This window comes from Gossypium arboreum, chromosome 10, assembly GCF_025698485.1.
Source record: "Gossypium arboreum isolate Shixiya-1 chromosome 10, ASM2569848v2, whole genome shotgun sequence".
Classification (NCBI taxonomy): Eukaryota; Viridiplantae; Streptophyta; class Magnoliopsida; order Malvales; family Malvaceae; genus Gossypium; species Gossypium arboreum.
This window is the reverse complement of record NC_069079.1, coordinates 130131686-130152571: the sequence shown is the minus strand read 5'-3', so window position 1 is coordinate 130152571 and position 20886 is coordinate 130131686. Positions and strand designations below refer to the sequence as shown.

General features: G+C 32.9%; 3 protein-coding genes across 3 annotated transcripts; all 3 read right to left on the bottom strand.

Moving 5' to 3' along the window:
* Window positions 1-215: 215 nt before the first annotated feature.
* LOC108471771 (disease resistance protein RUN1-like) lies at window positions 216-4463 on the bottom strand. Its single transcript, XM_053019773.1, has 4 exons — window positions 4337-4463; window positions 3165-4242; window positions 2467-2799; window positions 216-2236 (listed from the first exon to the last, which is right to left on the bottom strand). Exons 2-4 carry the CDS (start codon window positions 3804-3806, stop codon window positions 1697-1699), a joined length of 1515 nt encoding a protein of 504 aa, XP_052875733.1. The 5' UTR covers window positions 3807-4242; window positions 4337-4463; the 3' UTR covers window positions 216-1696.
* Window positions 4401-4814, bottom strand: LOC128282223 (TMV resistance protein N-like). The gene has a single exon (XM_053020382.1). It carries the CDS (start codon window positions 4812-4814, stop codon window positions 4401-4403), a length of 414 nt encoding a protein of 137 aa, XP_052876342.1.
* Window positions 4815-16285: 11471 nt separating this feature from the next.
* Window positions 16286-16816, bottom strand: LOC108471772 (secreted RxLR effector protein 161-like). Its single transcript, XM_017773342.1, has one exon. It carries the CDS (start codon window positions 16814-16816, stop codon window positions 16286-16288), a length of 531 nt encoding a protein of 176 aa, XP_017628831.1.
* Window positions 16817-20886: the final 4070 nt, after the last annotated feature.

The window sequence follows — 20886 nt, the reverse complement described above, 5'->3', positions numbered from 1 at the left end:
TCTTGGACCATATGTTCTATACCTACTAAACAAGACAGATACAAAGATGAGAATATAAGCAACTACTAGAAACTATTGAACAAATTTCCCATTTTAAACAGAACTATCACAAACTACACTTTTAACATTGATAGTGTTGAACTACAACGTTTCAGTTTTCCTACTAAATGGCAACCAATTTATAAAGCAGAGCAAGTTAGATTCATCCTAGTTGGTTTTAATTAATTAAAGCACTTCATTTTCTTTCACAGGCAATTTACAAGTTAAAAATTACCATTAAGAATGGCAGAAAAATGTATGTTAATATAAAAAAAATGGAATGAAACCTAATTACCTATGCATTTAGATGACAATATTGAGAAGTTGTAACTCCTCAAAAGCAGAGCCAAAGAAGGATAGAAATAAAACTATTTCAATCATTTAGGCCATGCATCCCCTTCTTCATCATCATTGCTAAAGTTTCTTTTGTTCCCAGCATGTCTCGTTTGTATAGCATCAGTATCACTCTGTGCAGCCACATAAAAAACATGAACACCACATCTCACCACCTCGATATATTCTTCTGCTTCTTCTTCATAATAATTGAAATTTCTGATGTAGAATTCAAGTGATGCCTCCTCATAATTCTTGTCTTCTTTAACCAAGTCGATGCTAGATAGAATGAACACATAATCACCCATGTACTTCTCTAGCTCAAAAGCACCGATCAAAAATACCTTACTTTTGAACTTTTCATAACTGCTACCACCAGCGGCTGCCAATTGGTATTCACAAATATATTCAAGACATTCAAGGTGACGGCAGTGAGTGATATCGGCCACAAGGCAGTTAGCAAAAGCCAAAAATCTGCTCCCACTACACCCATTTGGAGCTATCTTTAATGTTAAGGAAGACTTCATGCTCTGACACTCAAACTTATTTGCTGAAATTTTGTTTCCCGGAAAACAACAAACCAAACTTGGAATGTGTTGTAAGGGATCCCAATCACATCTCGATGCCCATTTCTTAGCTAGGGATCCAATTTTGATCATGGCATTTGCCTCAATGTTATCAATTGACTCTTGGTTCAGGTTGAAGCAATTACAAAATAACATACTAAACACATAGTCATCATCATCACCTAATGAATCAAACTGATATAAATTTTGATCAGCGAAGGATACTTGTTCTAATGATGTGCAGTCATGTAGATACAAGATTTGTTGATATGGTGGAAGCTCTAAGAGTAATTTAAGGCTCCTACAATGGTCCATTCTCAAACCTTTAAGGCTTTTAAACCTAAAGACTGATGAGGGCACATCAACACTTGGAATATCTTTCGAATCGAACAGAACAATACCACACTGTAGCTTTTGAATACTTGAGGCCCTCATATTTAAGTAGTGAAGATTACTTAAAGTGTCTAAGGACAAGGCCACTTCTTCAATTTGAGTTCCAGATAAGTCTAATCTTATTAAGTTTCTCGGGATTTCTGGGAATTTCATGATTGGGCAACGACTAAGATTTAGACAACGAAGGGATTCCAACTTCACCAATACACATTTTACCCTTGTGCCACTCAAATATATGTCCTTAAGATAACCCAAAGGTTCAAAAGAAGAGGATACTTCTTCGATTAGAGTCCCAGATAGGTTTAAGCTTGTTAGGCTTTTTGGGATTTTCGAATTCAACCAATGGGCAATGACTAAGATCCAAATTACGAAGGATTCCAACTTGATCGATACTTTTTTACCCTTGAGCCACTCATATTTAAGGTCCGAAGATTACATAGAGAGTCGAAAGGTAATGACACTTCTTCAATTTGAGTGCCAGATAAGTTTAATTCTGTTAAGCTTCTTGGGATTTCTGGAAACTTGATTATTGGACAATTACTAAGATCTAGTTCAAAAAGGGATTCCAACTTTGAAATATTGATCGATATTTTTTTGACCAACAAGCTTACAAGTTTGATGAGATGCTCAATTGAATTAGGCACTTCTTGTGTTCCAATTCCTGATATGTCCAAAGAATGAAAGTGACTTGGTACCTGAGAAATCTTCTCGAGACTACTACAACCTCCATGGATTCTAAACCCGTAGTTGAAGAGAGATACCAAATAATCGAGGCAAGGAAGTTCAACCAAACTTTCACACTTAGAGTATCGAAGGAGTTTAAGGTTGATGGCTCCAGAAAAATTAGGCATCTTCCTTAAATTCTTGCAATTTGAAATGTCAATTTCCCTTAAATTAACAAGATCCTGTGCAAAAGAAAATGAAAGGTAAAGAAATAATTATAATATTATGAAAAATAAAATTTATATTTAATTTACTACAATAAAATGATGTCACTTCTTTAAATAAAATTAAATATTTTATATTTATTTTTAAATAATTTAAATAAGATGCAATCATATGATTATTTGATATATCAAAGTATAATTTTTTCTTTAAAAAACTTATTAGATAAAGAAAGTATGAAAGCGCATACCATATGATCATCTTCATTCCAAAGTTGTTTCATGTTGCCATTCCGTAATCTCAACACAACAAGATTTTTTGGATTAAAACCCGATAAAGACTTGAAGGGGTAATGATCCCATCTAAGAATTCTTAGTTCATCAGGAAGAGGTATACTTTCAACTTGGCTTGCATATAGCTTCTTATACTTAAATTGGTCTTGATATAACGTTGCAATATTATTCAGACGAAACTTGAAGTCGATATATCTAAGCTTATGCATCTTCTCAAAAGTAGTAGCACAAAACTGTAGGTTATCAATTTGAGTCAAGTCTAACTTTATTCCTTCAATTAGATCTGTCCCCTGATAACAAAGAAAGAGAACAATTTATCAACAGAAATTTGTAGGCATTCCATTAAATCACTAAAGAAAGTACTAATTAGGCATACCTTCAAATAGGTCGTGTATGTTGTTTATCAAGTACTAATCGAAAATACCTTTTTACAAGAATTTTCAGATGCAAAATGTTTTCACTTTTATTTTTGTTTTTTAAGGAATGCATTAGATATTTAACCAACCCAATAAACCCTTTGTAGATTCCATGTTATGTCATAAGACATTTGGTCATTATGGTTATAGTAAGTAATACATATTATAGTAAGTAATATATATTACGGCAACAAAGCATATGAAAGAATAAAGAGAATATAAATACAATTAGAGCTTACTTTGTTATATTTGAGCACTTCTTTCACGTCTTTATGATTCCATAACCTACTGCGTTTTCCAGGATGTCTAGATTCTTGCATAATAATGTCTTTGCCCATCTCTTCAAGCATATCATGTGTAGAAATAAATATATCATCTTTGATATCAAGTAGGCACTTGTCGACCAAATTTCTTATTCCACAGGTTGCACCTGAATAATAACTACATAGAATTTTTTCTGCAATATCCAAGGGTTCCCCTTTAAAGAAGCATGCTATGTCAAGAAATATATTCTTCTCTACTACACCTAGCCCGTCAAAGCTACTCTCCAAAATACGTGAAATTTTTGGTTCAGCATATTGCTTTAGTTTATCCACCTCACTCTCCCACTCTTTTCTAGACTTTGAATATAGTTTAGAACCCAAAACTTTAAGAGCAAGTGGATTACCCTGGGCGTATTTTACAAACTTGTGCAGTAGATCTCGAAAATCAGCTGCTGGATTCAACATCTTCAATGCAAATGTTGAAAAAAGTTTGAAAGAGTCATTCGTATTTAGCTTCTTTACCTCGTGTATGTGGTTAGCTCTTCCATTCTTAAGTACCTGTCTATCTCTAGATGTTATAATGATTTTACTTCCAAGACCAAAATGTTCAACACCCATAAAATCTATTTGGTCTGAGTCACTAATATCATCAAGGACAACAAGTACTCTTTTATTGTTCAACCTCTCTTGGTATGGGTATCCTATGGAAGGGGTATCAATACAAATTTCTTTTTCGTTTAATAGTTTAGAAAGGAGTTCATTTCGTAAAGACTCATTCCCTGTTTTTTATTTTCTCACGAACATTTTCAACAAACAAACGACTTTCAAACTTTGGAGACACTTCCTTGTATACAACATCAGCAAGGGTAGTTTTGCCAATACACCCATTCCCCAAAGTCCTATTACCCGACAATCTTCTTGCTCAATCAGACCCAGAATTATCTTTTTCTGATAATCCATTCCAAACAATTTTTCAGAAGTGCTTCTAGGCACAGTGTTCATCAGTTTTCTTGTAACATCATCAACAATCTCATTGATATACTTGGTTTCAGGTCTAGAAGAAAATTAAAAAAGTATAAATAATTATATAGAAAATATATAAAAAGAAAAGATAAGTCAAATATAAAATATGAGAAAAATATAGTTACTTGTCGTCTTTTATATGAATTCCTTTTAGTGTCCCTACTTCAGCGAAAGCAGTTTTCCATTGTTTCACTTCATCAGTGGGCCTTTTGATTCATGGTCTTCAAAGGATGTTTTGAAACTCCCACCAAGATTTCGCACATCAGAGGGATCAACATGGTAAAAGATGGGAAGAGCAATATGCTTTTGTGTGTGCTTGCGGTCCATAATGTTAGAAACTTCAGCCAAGCATGATTTCGAAGAAGCGTACTCTTTAGATAAAACGATGATGGAGAGATTTGAGGCTGCAATTCCTTGAGAAACTGCTGGTGAAAGTGGCTCCCCTTTCTCTAGTGTATCTTCATCGAAGAAGACATTCAGTCCGCTGTCTTTCAAAGCTTTGAGTAGATGAGCTGTGAAGTTAAGACGCGTGTCTTCACCTCTGAAGCTCAAGAAAACTTGATGCTTCACTTGACCAGGAAAAGAAGAAGAAGAGGACGACATGATATTAATCAAAAGCTGTGAAGTTAAGTCGGCTCTTGTGTGTGTATATGTGATGCTATTTTTTTGTTTCAAAAGATTAATATCAAGAAGAAAAATTGTTCTAATGATGATGATGGGCGTTAATTTCCAGGTCAAGGTCTTATCTAGTTTAGTTTTTTACCATAAAACTAAAATAATTTCATTTCTTCAGTTTCTTGCATATTTAGAAATAACTTAAATATGTAATTCTGAAAAAACATGTATAAATTTTATTATAGGCACATAATTAAATGTTAACATTTATTCTCCAAATTTGAAAACTCGATTTAACTTGATTCTTGAATTGTTTTTCTTATATTGATATTCGAATTTGAATTTTATCAAGCAATTATTTAGTCTTTTATATAACTTTGTCAAGAGATGATATGTAGCTCTAAAATTTTGTTATGTAATCGCCTAAATATTTTTTAAAATTTAGACTTCAAAAAAAATCTTAAATTTTATAAAAATTCATAATAACTATGCTACAGAGCTGTCAAGAGTCATCTTCTCATCCTTTATTTCCCCGAAGCTATATAATTAAGAATTTCGGTGAAGTTTCATGGAAAATCCGTATATTATAGACATACATATTGTTGTAAAATGCACAAGGAAAAGATAGTAACATGATATAGGTTTAACTTTTTTATTGGTTAAGATTCAATCTACGGATAACCCAAACATTATAGAAATGGGGTTTGGGGGCATTTATTCTTTATGCAAAGCTCATAAGTGTCAAATTGCTCCATTAATTGCAGAAAGGGTAGTAGGTAAGACCCTAGAAAATGAATGGTGGAAAAAAAACAGTGCCTTAATTTTAGGGGAAATATGAAATGGACATCCATATTTGTACACAAAAGTATATGCCGTGGACCATAAAAGGCAGTTGAGTCTTCATATTTGATGTACAAAATGGACCCTTTATGGTAAACTTAAGCTTAGCTCCACTCAATTTCTAACCACCATTTTTTTTTGTTTCTGTTTAATAATAGTGCATGCATAAAAACAGATGATTTCATCAAAAGGACTACCATTGTTATACTATAAAATAACCACATTCAAGTTTTGCCCTATTTGCTATAAAATAACCACTAAATGTCTACGGAATATTACTAAGTTAATATAAAAATTTTGTTAAAAAATTTCAACGTTGGCTGCTTCATTAAGTAAAAAGGGCTAAATCGTAAAAGATGTAAAATTAGAGTTCTATTAATTAAAGGTACCAAATGACTATAGGACTTTAATGTAAGAGGACTTATGTGGTAATTAGACCATTATTACTTTGGGTGGACATTTATGGGCATGAATTAAGTAAAGTCAAGGTTATTTAATAAAGGTTAAAATTGTAAAATTAATAAATTAAGATAAAATTAAAATAAGGCAAATAGGTATCATCTTTCTAAAGGTTCTTCTTCAACGAAAATAGACTAGAAAAACTCCATTCTGAAGGCTTAACATTCGGCTAGGGTAAATTCTTCATGCAAGGTAGGTTTTCAAGCCCGTTTTTAATGATTTTTATGTTTTTGAAGTAGTTGTAGCTTAATCTAGCTAGCCTAGGGGCTAATTTACAAAACTATAGAAAGGTTAGGGTTTTTCCATGAATGTGTGCATATGATTCTTGATGTTTGATGGAAGAAAATGAATCTTTGTTGTTAAATAAACAACTTTTGTAAAGTTAATTTTGTTGAAAATGTCAAATAGGGATTTATTTGTAAAATGTGTAAATTACATGATGAAATTGTGAAATAATGAGTTGTATGGCTTGCTATGACTTTATAAAGAATTCAGCTAGTTTAGTTAGTGGATTAAATTACATGAATTTCAATTTACGGGCTTAAAGACTAATTTGTAAAGAAGTTAAAATATTAGGGGTAAAAGTGTAAATTTGTAAAAGTATGTATTTTGGACTAAATTGAATAGAATAGTTATTGAATGGGTTGAATTTACTTATTTATATCAAATTAAGCCTCGTACGGATTTAGATCGAGGGAAAGATAAAGTGTTGGACTAGTCGATCCTATTTTATCGTTTTTGTGATAGAGGTAAGTTCGTACGTTTAAATAGCATTTTAGTGTATTTATTTTAAATGTTATTATTTTATTTATCATATCATGTCACGATGGAAAATCCAACAACGTTACAGCGACTATCGAGCCCATTTGAACCTTAGGAATATATATGATACAAATGACATGTCATTAGGGTTACCATGTTTCAGGTGCTGGTCCTGAATGTCCTACTGATGATTTAGTTTGAGCATTTGTTGTGGATACTCGTTAGCTAGTGTGAGTAGGCTCATATATGGCTCGTATGAGCATTTACGTAAATGAAAACAAAAAGAATGATTTTGACCATATGTTAGCACACTTTGTGTAAGCTTCCCGTGTATCTGATATTATTATAAGTGGTTCAACGGGCGTGTAAAGGGATGAACTGGTAAGGGTTCTGATTGATTTCATTATGAATGTAATTCCCTGAAAATTTTTACAGTAAGATATTATCCTTGATATAGTAAAATAAGGAAATAAAGTGACAAAAAGGGAAATTTTGAGTTATGTCAATATTGAGAAGTATATTATGATATATTAATTCAAGAAAGGACTAAAATGTAAAAGTGAGAAAAGTTTTGTTGCACAAGAGTAAATATTCATAATTTAAGGGTTAAAGTGTAAATATGAAAAAGTTGAAGGACCAATAGTGTAAATAATTTAAGAGTTGAATGATCTAGAAACTAAGGAAAATGGATGAATTAGGACCAAATTGAATAGATGAAGAACTATGAGGGACTAAATTGAAATTTTACCAAATTAAATAATGACTCAAGGATGGAGTTTTAAAAGATAATGAAGGGCAAAATGGTCAATTGGAAGAAAGAGAAATCTAGAAAGTAATAATGATGCTAGAGATATTTTGATATTTTATAATTATTTAATTAGATAAATATTATTTTATTAATACTTTAATAAGATATTTTATTATTATTTTATTAGTATATAAAGAAAGAAAGATGAGAAATTCCCATCCATATTTTCCCATGCACTAACGTGAGAGATAGAGAGGAAGAAAGAAAGTTTTGCTTCCTTTACAATTTGGTCCTTTTACCAAAAATTCACCATTTTCACCCAAAAATCAAATAAATTTCCATAGCTACCCAGAGACAAAAATGTTAAGGAGAGCATGGGGAGTTAGAATAACAAGTTGGATTCAAGAAATAGAAGCTGGAGGAGAGAAAAAATCAAGTTAAAGATTAGTATCAATAGAACAAGGTAAGTATATCAAGATTTCAATATGTTTTTAAGTTTGTTATTATTGACAAAGCATGGAAATAATGTTATAGTAGAGTTTTCTTACATAAGGTCCTATGTTTTTGATATGTTAGTGAAGAGAAAATAAGAGAAAGTGATGAGAAATGGTGTAGAAAAAGAAAATAAGGGTGTTATAACATGGTAATTAATAGCTTGCACAAAAACAGTTTGGACAGCAGCAGTAGACTAACTTTGAAAAATCACCATAAATTGTAGAAATCGAACTAAAAGATGAAAAAAAATATGGAATTAAATCTTATTGAGATAGTTTCTCGTAGAATAAATAGTGTAAGCAATGGATTTGTAAATTTTGAGATATAATGAATTTTGTGAGACAAGGTCAAAATGAATTTGGGTTCCTCTGTTCTGACTTTGAAAAATCATAAAAATTGAATAAAAATAATTATGGGCTTAAATTTATATTTATAAAATCCTGAATGAGTCTATTTTTAAGAGAAACAAACAAGAACATCATTTGAATCCTGTATGAGGAGATAATTAATTTTGGTGAAGAGGGTCGAACTGCCGACAGCAGAGCAGGGTAACTTTAAAGAATAAACTGTACTTATTGGCTGAACCAAAAATTCTTAAATTTTTATGGTAAGAATATATATGATTCTAGATTCAGCTAAAATTATCGGATATTAATTTGGAGTTCTATAGATCTAGATATAAATAATTTAGTGACTATGATGCAGATAGACAGCTTGAATATTCATAAAAGTAAATAATAAAAATTATGGATAATGTTACTTACAAGTGTGTTATCTACATTAAGGATGTGGAATGGAGAGGAGGAGAAGGAAAAATATGTATGAATATTCATCTAGCATGGCTAATTTGCATATTTTAGGCTCAGGGACTAAATTGAATAAAAGTAAAACTTTATGGGCAATTTTGTAAATATGTCAAAAATGACCAAATTGCATGAAATGGATTATTTTATTATTTAAATTACAAAATTTAATGAAATTATTAATTTAGTTCAAGATCGGGAAAACATGTTTTAGGGATTAAATTGAAAAGTGTTGAAATTATGAAAAATTCGATATTTTATAGAATTCATGGATTGTTATCAATATATATGAGAATAATAGCTGGAAATAAGGATTAAATTGCAAGAATTTTATTTTCCGACCCTAAGGATGAAATCGTCATTAATTAAAGTTTAGGGCAAATGGTAATTTTGCCTAGAGCATTAATTAAATGCATTAGAATATGAAATGAATGAAAATGATGATCAAATTTATTTATAAAGATCCGGACGACTCAAATATGAGACTTGATCGTGGAAAAGAAAAGATATCGATTAATGAAATTATAAACACAAACAAGCAATGAGGTAAGTTCGTAACTTGAATTATATTCTTAAATGTTTGAGATTGTATGTTATTTATGTGAATATGATTTGAATGTTCATTGTATGAAAATTTATGAAACATTGATAAATTTGATAAAAGGAGAAGAAATCTCGGTTGAACGAAAGGAAAATTCGATGGATCTCTGAAAAGGAATTGACGGTAAAAAGGATCTAGCCCGGACGGGTGATCCTATCCTGATATAGCCCTCCCAAAGAATATGTGTAAAACGGATTTAGCCCGGATGGGTAATCCGAATTAGGGTCTGAATTTAGCTTCGACTGTAATTCAGATCCAAGCTCATTAGAGTAATTGTCGCTGTGAGGATTTAGCTCGACCGGTAATCCCGACAATACTCTATGAGTTTATATTACTGTGATTTAGCCTGACCGGTAATCCCACCGTAAGGATGAGGTTCGCGAGAGTGTGCTCTCTGATATGAAATGTGTAAGACCATGGTTGAAAGATACCATGGCAACCTGTGTGTAAGACCATGGTTGAAAGATACCATGGAAACCTGATATGAGATGTGTAAGACCATGATTGAAAGATAGCATGGCAACCTGATATGAAATGTGTAAGACCATGGTTGAAAGATACCATGGCAACCTGATATGAGATGTGTAAGACCATGGTTGAAAGATACCATGGTAACGTGACATGAAAAGAATAAGACCATGGTTGAAAGATACCATGGCAACATGATGAAAATGAGTAAGACCATAGTTGAAAGACACTATGGCATCACGTCAAAGATAAATAAGACCGTGGATGGGAGACGCTATAACATCTGTTGAACAATTGATATTCGTAAAATGTATCGATGACGAATGGTTATATGAAATGGTTGTGTGAAATGTTTACAAGAACTGGTCATATGGAAATATATGTACAAAAGCGTTGTATGAAATAATTATGAAAATGGATAAACGAAATAAGTATAAGTACATGGAATATAATTTATGTTAAGTTTGATATAAGCTATTACCGAATAAATATACATAAAATATATGGAAATGATGAAGTATAAAATATTGATATAATGAAATGAATGATATATGCTTGTGAAGAAACGGTAAGAGCATGATATGTTTCATGACATGTACATATATGATTATCTTTGATATGTTGATACAAGGAAATTATGTAATTGAGACTATTATTAAACTCAAGTGCGACATGTCGAGAAAATAGATATATCAATGTTCAATTTATATGAGATATGTGCAAGTATACTAACAATGTTGTTGTTTGATGCTTATACAAGTGCCAAACTGTTGATTGAATGGTAATATATTTATTTTATATGATGCATTGAATCGGTAAGTATTTTAATTTTTTTAAGTGATCTGCAAATGGTAGTAATGCTCCGAAACCCTATTCTAACAGCGGATACGGGTTAAGGGTGTTACAATGAAATTATGGGAAGGTATGAAGTATTGGCTATCAAAGTATGTATAGCCATGTTATGAAAGGTATGAATTCATATGTATTATGATTATGAAATTAAACTTACCATGTGATGAATTTTGCTAAGTTATCTGATTAAGTACTAACTTGTGTTGTTGGTGATGTTTAGGCTTGTGTCAAGCTTGTGTTAGATTGATTCATGTTTATTTTTAAGCTTATGCATTGAAATGGTAAGCATTGTTTATGATTTACGAACTTACTGAGCATTATATGCTTACATTGTGTTTCTTTTCTATGTTTTATAGATTATCGGAAGCTCGATTGGTTTGGAAGCTTGTTGGAGACCTATCACACTATCCAACGACTATATCGGTAATTTTTTATGTTTTGAGTCATGGTTATAATGACATGTATAGGTGAATTGTGTTTGATGAGATTGTCATTATGTTTGGCTTGTAAATGTGGTATTATGGTTGATGAACTTTTGACATTTTAATGCTTTGATGGTTGGTGTTGAAATGGTCAAGTGAAGTTATGTTGAATGACTCATTTGGTATGTTTGAATGTGATTTTGGTATGTGGTCATTGTGGTAAGATTTGGTATGGAATTAGGTTAACAATGTTTGGTTGATGAATGGCTAAATTATGCATCTGTTTAGGTTGATTTAATGTTATGTGATTGAGGTGCTTTTTGACATATTGGTTGTATAGAAAGATACCATATTGAGCTAGCTTTATTATGCATGTTTTAGGTACATTTTGAAGTTTGATTTTATGTGCAAATGACTTGTGGGTGTGAGAATGGATTGTGTGAAAGAAATGGTTTGAAATTAGTCTATTTCTTGTCCACACCGCCTAAGACACGGGCGTGTATCTCAACTGTGTGTGACACACAACCGTGTGTCCCCTTTAAGTTTCAAACAGTTGCAATTATGGGACAAATTGGAGACAAAATACATGACCAAAGATGCTATAAGTAAGAGATTTCTTATCAATCATTCCAATAATTATCAAATGGTTGATAGTCGTTCTGTTATGGAACAATTCCTAACCATGTTATAAAGTAAACAATAAGGCTGAATGAAGTCCACCATAAATCCAACCAATCAAAAGATAATTTAAGTATGAATCTTAATATCTAAATTTTGGTACCCATCACAGCTTACTATGAACTCCAAAGTAGAATCTTTTCGCTACTATATTCAAATCTCTAGCGGCCATTCAGTTTTCCTCCAAATTAATTAATAGATATGGAGAGCTTCCTTCCTAGACAATATATTATATACCTACAGTACAAGATGGACACAACAGGTTTTTTTTTTCTTTGGCTAAGGCAAAGCTTTTATTAATTAATAAAAAGGAAACATACAAACGGCAGTGCTATAATAGCAGAATCTAACACCAACATGTAAGAATGAAATACACCAAAATTTGAAAGGGAGTGTAGAAGGCCGAAATTGCCCAGGCCCATTTTACAAACCTAAACCAACTAAAACAAACCCAAATGGCCCAATAAAAAACCTAAACCCAATTTAAGCCCAAACTAACCCTAGCCCAAACAGAAAACAAAAAAAAAGAAAAAGAAAAGAAGAATCAGATTTTGTGCAGGGAATTAACTGAGTCGAATTTGTGCTTAGAAACTGGAAGACTTCTAGCCTTCGACTTGTACACTGCCAAATCAAAACTAACTCGGGTCTGATTTTCACGAACACAGTGCCTTAACTTTTCAAAACCTGCATCCAAAAGAGAACCTCTCTTCAACGAAATAGTCATACCTTTTTCCCTCCTATGACCAAGTTGCCTTCGCTCCAAACAAGTTGACTTCAACTCCATAACGGACGAGGGACGTCCGATTTCACCGGTCACTATATAACCTTCCAGAATATAAAGACTGCTGGTTCTTTTACCTTTTAACAAAACGAGAGCTCCACGAGATACTTTAATGCCGCTCGACTCTATGTTGATTTTCCATCCTTTCAAGTCTAAAATACTCAAGGAGATGAGATTCTTTTGTAAATCAGGTACATACCTAACATCTGAGAGTGTCCTAATCGTCCCATCGTGCATCTTAATTTTAACAGTACCAATACCAATTACCTTACTAGATGAATCGTTTCCCATGCGCATAACTCCACCTTCAACCGAATTGTATGTGGAGAACCATTCTCTATTGGGACACATGTGGAAAGAACATCCCTAATCTAGGATCCACTCGGACGTGAGCTTAGAGTTATCACTCGTTGACACTAACAAGAAATCATCATCGTTTTTATCGGCCAAATTAGCACCAGCTACATCTTCCTTGTTACACTCAACAGCTCTTTTATTTTGCAGTTTATAACAATCTGCTTTGACATGACCTAACTTTTTACAATAGCGACACATTTTGTCTTGTTTCTTTGATGCTACCAAAACGGAAGCTTGCCTATCTGTCTTGCTATCCAAATGAAGCTTATTGTCGAGTTTGTTTCTACTCAACAAATGACCCTTCACATCTTCAAACGAGAGTTTGTCTCTGTCATAAATCAGGGTCTCCCTAAAAGACTTGTATAAAGGAGGTAAAAAGCACAATAATAGCATAGCCTGATCTTCATCATCAATATGAACCTGAACATTCTTTAAATCATTTAAAAGAGTAATAAATTGACTGATGTGATCTCTAAGAAGCTCACATTCGTTCATGCGAAACGTAAATAGACGTTGTTTCAACACTAAACGATTAGCCAGAGACTTAGTCGCATAAAGAGTTTCTAACCTTTTCCACAAGGCGGATGAGGTCTTCTCCATCAATACCTCCTGCAATACTGTATTCGCGAGGCACAACTGGATTGAAGACAAAGCCTTTTCATTAAGCTCTTCCCATTCTATTTTATTTAGATTCTCAGGCTTTTTCCCAGTAACAACATTTTTCAAACTGGATTGAACTAGAATTGTCATCATCCGAATTTGCCACAGATTGAAATTTGTTTCACTATCGAGCTTCTCAATTTCAAATCTTGTTGCTGCCATCTCTGAACGGGCTGATCTATAAAAATTGAACTAGCTCTGATACCACTTGTTAGGATTTCGACCCGATTAAGCAACGGATAAGAAAAATAGCGAAATAAATTGAGAAATTGAACACACAAATTTAACGTGGAAAAACCCCTCCAAAAAGGATAAAAAACCACGGGGAAAGATAGTTATACTATAATAGCAAAAGAACAAAGAGTACAAAAGATGGAGACAAAGGCTAAACCCCGAAAACCCAAAAACAAAGAACCCTCAAAACATAAACACAAAATTCTCTAAATGTGTTATAAGTTCTAATCTCTAAAGGGTGTATTTTCTAAGGTTGTAAAAGAGCCTATTTATAGGCTAAATTCATAAGTCAAATAATAATAAATTAATCTAAACTAATTAGTGTTTGATTGAAACAAGTAAACAGAGTTTAACTGAAAGACTATTTTTTAAATTTGACTGAAAATAGGAGTCATATTTAACATATATATCTATATATATAACTATCAAACATCAAAACAAATCAATAATATTGACTTCATTATGTTCAAATAAAAACAAATCAATGCTGTCAAGGGCCATCTTCTCATCCTTTCTTTCCACGAAGCTACATAACTAAGAATTTCACTAGATTTTCATGGAAAATCTACATATTACAATCATATATATTGTTGTGAAATGCATAGGAAAGGCACATGACATAGTATTAATTTCTTTATCGATTAATATTCAAATGTATGGATAACCCAAACATTATCTTGCAATTATACAAATGGGATTTGGGGGATTTATTCTTTATGCAAAGCTCATTAGTGTCCAATATCTTCATTAAATGCAGAAAGGGTGGTAGATAAGATCCCTAGAGAATGAATGGTGGAAAAAAATAGTGCATTAATTTTTGGGAAAATATGAAATGGACATCCATATTTGTATACACAAAAGTATAGGCTGGGGACCATTAAAGACAGTTGAGTCTTTATATTTGATGTACAAAATGGGACCCCTTTATGGCAAACTTATGCTTAGCTCCACTCAATTTCTGACCACCATTTTTCTTTATTTCTGTTTGGTAATGGTGCATGTATAATAACAGATGATTTCATCGAAAGGACTGTCATTGTTATACTATAAAATAACCACATTTAAGTATTGCCCTATTTGCTATAATATAATTTGTGTTTTTCTTATATAGTATATCATAATTTAGGATTAGAGATAAAATGATTGTCAATGCTAAGATTCAAGTTTTGAATTTATCGGTAAATAAAATACTCAATTCTTCTCACTAAATCACTGATTACCAATTCCAATATTGCATCCTTTCAATCCAAAAGCAGAGTAAAAATCAAAGTTCAGTCTCGATAATCTTGGAAAAAGAAAATCGATTCAAGTTTCGCCAGATCGATGTGATAATCAAGTCAAATGACTCTACCATGTAATTAACACTTGACATTGAAGTTGATAGTGTTTTTGTTGGGTTCCACCATGGGATAAACATAAAAGCTCATTAATCCATCTTGAGAATGAAAAGTGTGATAGGGTTGGCATTGAAATAACATCCACCTCCATCTCTTTATTCCAGCAACTCTGCCAAATTCTGTATTTATTTTGATAAATCAGGTAAAAGGAAGGCTAGAAATATCACAATGAATAAAAAATAGTTATTGGAAATTGTTAATTATGAAAAACAAAATGTATGAACCAATTGGATAAAATCCGAAATTATAGGAAAAGCATAAGGGGGTAGAATAGTCAAATATTTGAGATTAAGTTAGTGATTGTCGATTCTCGCAAGTTGATATCTCCTCCAACAAGTCTCAGTTTGGTGACTTAAATCAATGATTACCAATTCCAATATTGTATCCTTTCAATTAAAAATAGAGCAAAACATGTTGTGTTGCCATTCATGAATTTCATTTGTTGGTGTTAGTTATGGTTAAAAAGAGATGAAGAGAAGAAGAGAGAAAAGAAAAACAAAATTTTGTGAATAATGGAGAGGTTCCTTGTCTGTTCAACTTCTCACAAAAAACTTTACACCTGCTTACCACTTAAGCAAAATAAAACGTAAAACATAAGTCAAAGAAACTTACATCAGAAAAACTTATTGCAGCCAAATACTAAAAGCCTAAAGCAACTGACTCACAAAACATATATTTTAAATTCTAATATCAAACTCAAAATACATCAACACTCCACCTTGAGGTTCATATTGGACATACCAAGCTCATGCTTAAGGAAAGAAATTTTATCCCATGAAAGAGACTGTCATCAAATCAGCAACCTGTATCTCAGAAGAACAAAATTCCATCTTAATCAGCAAATTTTTCTTAGCCTTACGAATGGCATGAAACTTCACATTGATGTGCTTTGTTCTACCATGCTAAACTGAATTTTCAACAATGGCAATAGCTAACTTTTTATCACACAAAAGAATAATAGCACTTTCTTGCTTAAAACCAAGATCAGAAAGTAAATTTCTCAACCAAATTGCTTGGTTTGCAGCAGCAACATTATATTTTGCTTCTGCAGTTGATTGAGCCACAACTTGTTGCTTCTTGGAACTCGAATAGATTGCTCTTGAGCCAAGGTTAAAAAATACCTGAATGCTCTTCATGTCATCCAAACTCCCTGCCCAATCTCTGTCAGAATATCCAATCAACTTCACATTTCCTACCTTTAAATAATCCAGCCATTCACTTGTTGTGCCCTTCACATACCTGAGAACCCTCTTGGCAACTCCCAAATGAACATCAGAAGGTGAACTCATAAACCTCGATAATAATGTTGTAGGGAATATTAAATCAGGTGTTGTTGTAGTCAAGTAAAGTGAACTTCCAACTATGCTTCTGTAAATAGAAGGATCACAGATTTTTTCACCATCATTCTTTGACAACTTCAAGTTTAGAGGCATTGGTGAGTCAACTCCTCTGTAAAATTCCAACTTAAATTTGGTGCTTTCAACGACACACCACTTTTTAAAGCAATGCATTAGATATTTAACTAACTCTGATAGATCCTTGAGTGGTTCCTATGTTATACCTTAACTCATTAGGAAATATCTTCTTACTCCATGTTCAAACCCTCCATAAATATCTAAGGTTATGCGTGTTCTATAAAATAGTAGGACATAATTGTATGTTATCAATTTGAGACATCTTTAAGTTTATTATTTAATTTTTTTAAAGTGATTGATGGTCGTAAAACTAACTAAAAATTTGACTAAGGCAAGCGCACCTATCGAACAATAGTATAGTCGTAGTGAGACTGTGAATATCATATCCACGAAGACTAAAAGTACTAGTAATTACTATCTTTTTATTATCTAGCCTAAGAATTAAAGTGTGTTTTTAAACTAAAACTAATTATTTTATTAACTAAGATTACGACAAAGATGAAAGTTTGGAAAATATTTTAGGAAAAACCGATGGAGAAGACAATGCCCAAGGAAGAATCCACCTAGACTTCACTTATTACTTCTGAATTAGATAATTTATTCACTTAGCTTAATCTGTAGAAATCCTTAATTTATGTTAATATCTCTCTCGAGACTAAGAATAACTGACTCTAGGTTGATTAATTGAAATCTCTTTCTAATTAAAACCCCTATTCTCGCATTAACTCGATCTATGGATTCCCTTATTAGATTTGACTTGGTAGATTTATGTCATCCTATCTCTAGAATTGCATTCAACTCCGCTTAATTATGAATGATCTACTCTTAAACAGGGACTTTTTCTCCACTGAATAAGCACGTCAAAACCTGAATTAATACCTTGGAATATTAAAATAAGAATTTAGAACTCACAATTAAGAATACAATTCAAATAGTAATAAGATTCGTCATAGGTTGCATCTCCCTTAGGTATTTAGGGAGTTTAGTTCATACTAATGGAAAACATCTCAAAGTATGGAAAACAACAGAACATAAAGAAAACCCCAAAGAACTTCTAGGAATTTGGATGGAAATCTTCAGTCTTGATGTAGGTCCTCGCTTCCGAGATGATTCTGATGGTTGTCCTTAGGTATTTTCTGCTTCCAACTCTGCGTGCCCCTCTAATCCTCCTCTATGATGTTTAAATAGACTTTCAAATGCCCAAAATTAGCCTTTTCCGAGTAGATCTAGACTTGGGCTTGATAGGGACACGACCGTGTGCCATGCCCGTGTGAAGGTGCTCAGGCCGTGTGCGATTCTAACTTGGATTAATGTCAACACGGCCATTACACACGGGTGTGTGGTCTACCAGTGTGTTACACACGGTCGTGTGGATTACCCATGTGAAACACTGTTTTAGGCCCATTTGGTCCGTTTTTGGCCCGTTTCTCACTCTTTTTGCTCTCCTAACCTTTCCTGAGTATAAAACATGAATTTGAAGGATTAGGAGCATCGAATTCAATAAAATCAAGGAGAATTCATCCATAAATATGCCAAGCGTAGGGTAAAAATATGTATATATTATGGTTTATCAAATATCCCCACACTTAAGCATTTACTTATCCTCAAGCAAAATCCTTAACTCACAATTAAACTAAATCATTCTCAACTTATGATTCTTGTCAATAACATTCGAAATAATCTACAAGTAGTCATACATCAAGAGTTTAACTATAATAACATTAACGTTTTCAAACAATCCAAATTGAGCATTTTAATCATAAAATCATAGGCATCCCCCTTTATCTAAGTAGTTATATTTAATTCCAAATTGACAAGGGTGACATTCTCACTAAAGATTCACTCAAATCACTCAAGGTGTTTAAGGTTTAACAATCAAGCACTCAATAGTCAGACATGAAAAGTTATTACCATAAGCTTGCATGAAAATCAAACTCCACCACTATAAATGAGATGATACACAAATCAAAAGGTCTTTAACAGGGTTGTAATGGGGCTTGGGTTAAAGGTGTGGATAAATGCTGAAAAAGAGGGTTAGAATTGAGATTAATTTAAATAAGTTACCAAACTTAGAAGTATGGAGTTAATTGTTGAATTACAAAAAGTGCCAGAATTCGAACTATCTAAAGCATATGATGTGAGCTTTTTCTCAATATAATAACTATACTTAACCAAGCTCCTTATAACAATATGTAATTGAATGAATATGACTATAGGTTTTTTTTTTAAGACTAAGAATAAATATGGAGAATACATCATAAGGAAAAATTCAGCAACTGCAATGAACGAAAATAATTAGGTAACTAATTAAATCAAATCTCGATAAAAAGGAGTCAATGAAAAAGGGAAAATTCTAAATAAATAAAAAAGGGCTAAGTTGTGGGTTATTATTAAGGGGAAAATCAAGAAATAATAGTCAAGGCCCAAAGGAGTTCACTAGGGGTTAATTATATGGGTAGGCTTTTTGTGGGGTAAGTGGCTTATAACCTAAGTGCCTTTATTATTTTCGTATATCAAATCAAAGGTATGGTCTTGACATACATAATCAAAGCAACTTCTAGAATAACAAATCAATGTTAACACTCTCATAACCAATAAAATTAGTGAGCAAGAAAGATATATGCTCTTTAAAAGGCTCAAGATCTCACGAAAATTATGGGTATTTGATGTCAATCCTATAAATTCAAAACTTCAAGATAATACCTCAATTCAAGGAAACAACCTAGTAATTTAATTCTCAAAAGTCAACTTATCATGCTTGATTCTCTAATGTCTTAAAGTTTAAACAGTCAATGCACAAGTACCTTATGATTTAATTCAAAACATATCAATAAAAATCATAAATCAATTAGAATTCACTCTAATAATGATATGAGAAAATTATTTGAGAAAAAGATAAAAATTCAGGGATTTTCTGATGGTCATATAAATAACCTCCCCACACTTAAGATGTACATTATCCTAAATGTACAAAGATAGATAATAGCAATATAAGCAGTATATCATGAGAGGGAGAGAAGCGAAACTACCCTGAATTTGAATGTACTCCTTGAAAAAGCGGAAACAGGTTTAGAGGCATTGAAAGTGATATGCATGTAACATGTAGACAGAGGTGAAGGTGGTGGTAGAGGTTGGGTTCCACAACCACAGTGCCCAGCGAAGAGGTTATCGTGGTGGTCAGTGTCGTGGTGACTATGGTCATGGTCGAGCAGGACATGGTAGTCGTGGAGGAGTGTTTGTTTATTCCTGAGTAGCTCCCATCAACTAAACCTTTTGAAACTACAATGCCATCAGTAATGTTTAAGGGATTTATATTTATAGGGTTGTTATAGTTAGTAATAATGAAATAACTAGATAAAATAAGATTCAAATTAAACTAATAAAAGTCTTGGAAGAAAATGATAAATAAAGTCCAAAAGAAATGCAAAAATAAAAAGAAAATAAAAAGAAAAACAATTTAAAAATTAAATGGACTTAAAAGTCCTCATTGACAACTGGATCTTGAGGTGGTGGTGCTGGAGGTGATATGTGAAAATGTTGGCAGATTTGTTGTAAAGTTGCCTTGATGCTGTCGAGTCGCTGAGAGCAATATTGCTCAAAGCGATGAAGGTGGTCTGAAACTTCAGACAATGAAGCAGCCGCATGAACTGGCCGATGTCTCGGTGGTGGCTGAAAAGGTGGCTCGTCCTAAATTGGAGGGATATCATCAGGAATATGCTCGTCTTCATCCTCATCGGTGGCTCGTGCAAGTCGATACTGAGGAGGGTTGAACCCACGCCGACGCTCAATCATTCGCATATGGAACATACTTTGGATGTCTTGTGGGGACATCTGGCCAATGAGAGTAAGCGATGAAGATTGTGCTACTGTATTCAGAAGCCCAAAATATCGAGCTAGACGAGTCACATATGGGCCGATACTGATGACTCATTTTCGATGTCGTTCTGTCTGATAGTAATAGCAAGGGCGACGAAGTACACGAGATCAAAGATGTGCCCTCTCCTCATGCTCTACAGGAAGTATGCGTCGTGAGTGTTGACGACGCCAGTGCTCTTTCGCCTCCCCATTAATGTGTGTGCTAAAAGTGC